The sequence below is a fragment of the Mercenaria mercenaria genome, chromosome 6 (genome assembly GCF_021730395.1).
Source record: "Mercenaria mercenaria strain notata chromosome 6, MADL_Memer_1, whole genome shotgun sequence".
NCBI classification, from domain to species: domain Eukaryota; kingdom Metazoa; phylum Mollusca; class Bivalvia; order Venerida; family Veneridae; genus Mercenaria; species Mercenaria mercenaria.
The window spans coordinates 12,413,260-12,420,019 of NC_069366.1; the positions used below are offsets into that span (position 1 = coordinate 12,413,260).

At 35.1% G+C, this 6,760-nt stretch overlaps 1 protein-coding gene across 1 annotated transcript; it reads right to left on the reverse strand.

Moving 5' to 3' along the window:
* Positions 1-453: 453 nt before the first annotated feature.
* Positions 454-4,145, reverse strand: LOC128557593 (60S ribosomal protein L14-like). The gene is made up of 3 exons (XM_053545127.1): positions 3,903-4,145; positions 3,290-3,343; positions 454-570 (listed from the first exon to the last, which is right to left on the reverse strand). The coding sequence occupies exons 1-3, from the start codon at positions 4,128-4,130 to the stop codon at positions 496-498; spliced, it is 357 nt and encodes a 118-aa protein (XP_053401102.1). The 5' UTR covers positions 4,131-4,145; the 3' UTR covers positions 454-495.
* Between the last annotated feature and the right edge of the window lie 2,615 nt (positions 4,146-6,760).

Sequence of the window (6,760 nt, forward strand, 5' to 3'; positions counted from 1 at the left end):
TCCTTTATGGTCATCTGCACATTAAGCTTGTTCATCTGCGAAAGTTTGAAGTAAATCTGGGTAACAATGTAGGAGTAGTTTGACACACAAGAATTTTCTCTATATGGCAAAACTATCAAAGGTCCGTAACTGCAGTAAAAACAGCCAAAGAAAAACTGCCTTCCTTTATGATCATCTGCACATCGTTGTTCACCTATGAAAGTTTGAAAATCAGGCTAATAGTGTAGGAGGAGTTGGACACACAAGATTTGGGGACATAGTCTTACGGACGTACCGGTACGTACATATGGACAGCAGCAACGCTATATGCCCCACACATAAATGTGGGGGCATAAAAAGAGAAAGTGCATCAAAACTAACCAAAGTGTGGATGCGGAAGGACGCCGACGCCAGGTGAGAAGGATAGCTCTCCATACACTTCGAATAGTCGAGATAAAAACAGTGCAACACAAATGCCTTTAGACGACATATTTATTTTCATAGGAAAAGTACAGTTTATTTCTTTTTGCCACCTGACTTCTTCATTGCTTTCCTCAGCTTGCCAAACTCCACATTAATGAGGCGGTTTCTCTGAAATGAGATATTGCATAATGTTAATTTCATCACAAAACACTGATATACCTTGCAAAAAATAATTATAGTTTTCAAGAACATTAATTTCTGAACAATCGTGTATTATTATTAATGCACCCACTATTTTGCTTTATTTTGCCTAGAAAGTTACAATATAGCATTAGTTTGGTGAATCCATATTAAGTCTGTGTCTCACACAATACTTAAGATTTACCAGTAATATTTCACCACTTGAAAGCAAAAACAATATTTGAAATACTGTATCTCGCACTTCAGAATATGTATATCAGCACTGCAAACTATGACGGCAGTTCCTATCAAGACACAATGGTTCATCATTGTGCAAGTAACTACAGCTTATGTGCAAAATAATACAATAAATAACTGATCAAGTTTTTGTGTTTCTCAAGAGTATTTAAAGAAACAGGTCGCTCGTCAATATCTTCATATGTTTTTGTTGTCTATCAACACTTATGTCATCTGACGGATTTAGTTTCATTTAATTTCACTGGCTAAATGTTGGAGACAAATTCTAACCACATCAGATTAAGTAGATCAGCATAATAATCTATGACGGCAGTTCCTATCAAGACACCATGGTTCATCATTTGTGGTAGGTTTAATTATCAAGTAGTATCTTTTACAATCCTCCATTCAATGTTAACACCTCTATTAATACCTTTCTAAACAGACTTGACAATGTTACATTTTTTATGCAATGATCCTTAGTTATTTGAGTTAGAACAGTACAAAATGAAAGATACTTTAAACACGGTTGTTTCAAAACTTCCGATACACGGTCAGCAAAACTGAGTATGTCGAGAAATCAATGATATTTAACCTATAAAAACTTGAGACTACCCGAGGAGCACAATGCATTACCCTCAAATCATCATATCATTTAACAATACGATACAACATTAATTTTAATGTTGCCGAAGCTGACCGTTTCTTGCCAGAAATAAGCTGTAAAGGACACCAGCAACAATTAGAACTAATGAATATAGGCAATAAACACCACCGTCTTCTCAGCAATAAGGTTCCCATGTTGACAAGAGCCTGTGTTTGAAAGTTAAATGTTTACAAGATTTTTATCTGGTTAAACAATTCTTCTAGCCATCTATCATAAACAATGTTGAAAAAAACCCGTCAATACTGGTTACAACCATGCTATGTTTGGCACTGTTTGATGCGATTCCATTGTGAAACAGTGCGAAATTGTCCAGATAGACTGAACTTGGGAAAATGTTACAAAAAATTACCTTGAATTTGTGATATTTTTCAAGTTTAATTTGAGAAACTAATGCAATTACGAATTTGAGCACCCGTTGTGAGGATAAATATTTCTTAACAACTGTTTGTTTGACCACACTTCAGAATCAGTTTATCAGCACTGCAAACTATGACGGCAGTTCCTATCAAGACACAATGGTTCATCATGTGTGTGGTTTCAAGCAATTACAGTCAGATTACCCCTACTCTTAAATCAGATACAGACATAAAACCCTCACAAACAGACCCTTGTATCAGAATAAATGACCCCGAATTCTAAACATAGACAGCCTTGGCTATCTTTGAAAAACTGACAAAATCTTTAACACACCATTGTCAAACTAATTTCAGACAAAAACAATGGAGACAGACATCAAACTCAGTACTGACACAAACAAAATTGAGGCAATTTACACAATAATAATTACAAATTGATAAATCACACTACAAAAATGCAAATAAATTCATTTCTACATGCATTTGTATCCAGTGATTCATTTTGCCGCGCGTCCTGCGTCAAAGACGCATATTTTTCACCGGGGACGCGTTAATTTGAAATGTGTGCAGCCGCTGGACGCAAACAATTTCACTGACATAATGTGTACCTTCTTTTACTTCCTCTAATGGTTTAAAAAGTAGAATGGATGTCGTGGATAATTTTCATGCGTCAAAACTACCTTATCACCGTTCGATTTGTAAAGCATATTCTGATTGGACAGTAGTGATTTTTTTAACCAATCGGTGACAGTCATTTACTTTATGTTTGGGAGTATTGTTTCCAAAGTACCTGGATATTTCGGCCAAAATATTTGAACAATCTGACGATGCCGTTGAAAAAAACAGCAGAAGTTAGATCCCAAACAGCAAAAACTTTCCGGTTTTTTTTTGTTCTAACTTTGAGTGAATCGTCGGGTACTGAAGAAGTGAGCATTTCAATAGAAAATGAAGCAGCGGCTGCGAGCACGTCGGAAAATCAAGATAATAAAAAAAGAAAATTTGTTTCTAAATGGCTCACTCTTTATTCGTGGTTACACTATGACGAAAGTGAAGATTATATGTACTGAACAATCTGTACTGACAACATAAAAATGAATGGTATGAACAAAGCTGCAAAGAACAGAAACTTTCAAAATACAACTTTTAACAGTTTTTTTTTCTCCTCATCCTGTTTAGTTCAGTTCTGGTGCAGATATATAGGATGTAAAACCTATTAAATCAATTAATCAGTCAACCAATATACAATGTACAGGATGTGAAAAAGCAAACAGTTCAAATTTGGGACTTGCTGTTTCATGATATATAATTTTTATATTGAGTCCCTTTTTGACTCATTACTCACTGGCTGGGACTCATTGTTTCAAAATATGTGAGTCCCATGGACTCGTATCTTCAGATTTCAAAATGAATCACTGTGTATCAGCAAGTATTTCTAAAATTTACTTACTGCTTGCTTTGCCTTCATTAACTTGAATCTGTCAAAGTCTGTGAGAGTCTCTCTCTGGAAAAAAAAAAAGAGAGAAAAGTTTGTTTACATTAGATGTGGTTTTCATACAAACTGCTGAAATTTGTTAACATTAATAACTGAGAAACCTTAAATTTGATAATTACATATCTGAAGTATGTAAACACTTAACTATCTTGTTTTTTGTTTGTTTTGGGTTTAATGCCCTTTTTCAACAGTATTTCAGTTATGCAACGCCGGGCAGTTAACCTAACTAGTGTTCCTGGATTCTGTACTAGTGCTAACCTGTTCTCTGCAAGTAATTGCCAACTTCTCCACACGAATCAGACGTGGTAGACGAATGATTTCAGACACGTCTTTTATCAAATTTTCATGGAGAACGTATGCCTCACCAGAGGACCGAGCTCACAACCCTGCAATCCATCAATTTGCGCTCATCCTATTGAGCTCAGCGAGTGGACTACTATACTTGTATAAACTTCAAGCTACTATACTTGTATAAACTTCAAGCTAAAGAAGTAGTATCTGTGAATTAGTATAACACTAAATCCAACTTTTGATAGACAAGTTCGGTGCAGGAATAAGCAGTAAGTACCTTTTCTCTAGAAGCAATCTTCTTGGCCCACGTAGAGTTACTCCACTTCTCTGTGATGTTTTCCTTTTCCCAATTTTTCCTGATAATCTTCTGTCTGCAAGATGCCGGCACATTCAGTCTATATTGTGTCAACTGCAGTGCTTTCAAGTTCATCTGTTTACGGGCAACATTGGAACATGGACCATCAATCAAGACCTGCAAATGAATGTAGCCAGAAAATAATGACATTATTAAAGTGGAATTATGGGCATTTTTCAAGTAAAACTCCAGCTGAAATAGATGTGTGTGTAAAAAAGGTGGAGGAAATTATAGCTTTTAACCCAATATACCAAACCCTTCCTGTTACCAGTACGAAAAAATAACTTTCCAAATATGACTTTTTCTTATTTTGACTGGGGCAGTCTTTTTAAGAAAAGTCAAACTGCACGCAGGAGTTGCTTCCCTTCAACTTCAGAAATCTGTACTTATAGGTAAGGTAGATCACTGCGTAGAAGATTGAAGAAAAGAACTATTATTTTATTAGTCCGATTTCTTTATTTATAAAGCACCAACTTCAAATGCTTATGCGTCATCATTGTTATGGCAAAGTATGGCCAAATGTGGCTGCAAAAATTGTAAACTTAAGTATAGGGATCGTGAAGACTGACAGAGGAGAATATAGGTAAGTACATGCATGTCCACATCTGTCTCAAACATGTCAGCGTATTTCGTAAGTCGCCATATGACCTATCATGTGTCGGTGCGACGTTAAATAAAAAAAAGTATTTCGACGCCTTATAAATAACTACCCTATTACACGGTGTTTAGGCAGGATGAAATAACATCCTTTTGCTGGAATGCAATACAGTGCTATTCAAATTGGATTTCAACTGTAGTCACCGTTTTAATATATGAATTTAATGAATAAAGGTCATTTAACTTTAAAATGGATGAAAACAGATGCAGAAGAAAAGTCCGCTGCATTTTGCAGTCGCTGATTCTTTTGTTCCTGTGATACCGATCAGTTCGGTCATGAATTGCTATAGACCAGTCTTCCGAGATATAAATCTACCCCCACATTTTATCTTCTAAGAAATTTAATTCATTATTTATTGGATAAACATCTTACAGGATGTCACAAATTGACATACGGGCCTTATTTTATCTGTAGTGTAAATGCAGGTATTGCATCATCTTTTTGTAAATTTTTTGAGTTATTGAGGTAAATCTCAGATTTCACGCATAAAATACCTCTCATGTTTTTCTGTATTTCATAACTTAAATTTCCATGTAAATTTCATTAAATTCGGTTCAGTAATAAGAAAGTTGATATTTTATAAACTTCAGTAATTTATGTTTTTATCCCAAAAACCACTATAATGGGCCTCAAATTGTCAATTTCAATCCGCGCCAATGTAGTTAGATTCCCCGGCTATATCGTGAATCCCGTGGAAATACAAATAGTCGGAGTTCACGGCTTAGCCGTGAGTCCCATGAAATTTAGTATTTGGCGGGACATTACCCTTAAATAGACTGGACTAGATATACCTTGCGCACACCACCTTCCGACATTATAGACGAATCTATGTCTGATTAATTTTTCTTGCTAGAAATTTATGCTCGATCGAGGTATGAAATTTATTTGTTAGATTTTTGTATGATTTTTGCATTACGATTTTTATTTGGTAAATTTTTGTGCATTCTACAGAATTCTGTAACATTTACTTTTCGGCATATGATTTTAGCTAGTTTCGGTATGTCAGGATAATTTATTAAATTTTTCAGACTTTTGTAAATTATTTCGAAAGAGGAATCTAAAATGTTTCGTTTATATAAGATGTAAAATTTGTACTGAAATTTGTAACATGATATTTATAAAGTACTCTGTTTTAAAAACTTATGTCAAACATTTCGTTGTTATGGAACGCCGATATTGTATTGCACTGTAATGTATAAATCTATATCATATAGTATATGGCAAGTCTAGTACCATGTATGTAATATATTTTAAGTAAGTAATTTTTGTAATAATGGAAGTAATTAGTGACGTATTTTAATCACGTGACGTATGAACTTAGTAGCACATATATTTTGTATAAGTAGCACGTGTTATTTATGGGAGCCTACGGAGGTATGGTATTCCCAAAGGAGCAGTTTTATGCCCTGACTTATTTGTTTTGCTATGGTGCTTACCATATGTTATATATTTTAGCTTCTTCCGCCAGACGATTTTACCTGGTGATGTCATAACCCGGAAGTACAATGCCCGAGGTTCACTTGTCTTCACTCGCCTGGATGTGATTTTCCCAGCGCAGAGCTTTCGTCCCATGGTTGTGCCGTAAACCGCAAAGACGCTGATTTTTGTTATCCTCTGAAGTCAGCTCAGGGATGCAATCACCTACCACCATAGGGAGCCAAAACGGAATCAACGTATTCACGGTTTAAAGGGACTTGATTAGAAGATATGTTGTTATATATTTTTTTGTGCTACTTAAAGTTCGCAATTAAATGAAAGAACTGTGCCACGTCACATTCAAATGGAAGTGTCGGAACTTTGTATCTTGTGATACTGAACTTTGATTTTTTTCTTTCTTATAATCAGTTTTTTTATATCATCTATTCATTGTTAATAATCATCTTATGTAAATAAATTTGTAAATATTGTAAAGGGTGTTGATTTGTTTTGATGGTTACTGTCTCCGGTACGGCCTTTCCTGTCACACAGGAATATATCAGTGATATCAGGGAAGTAGTAATATTCTACTTTTCCGGAGAATGTCTTGGAAATAACTTTTTTCTCAGGCACGGCATTGTTACCTGCTATTTTCGAATGGTTATCCGAAGAAATTGAAAATTGGTTGGAAATGCTGGAAAATGTA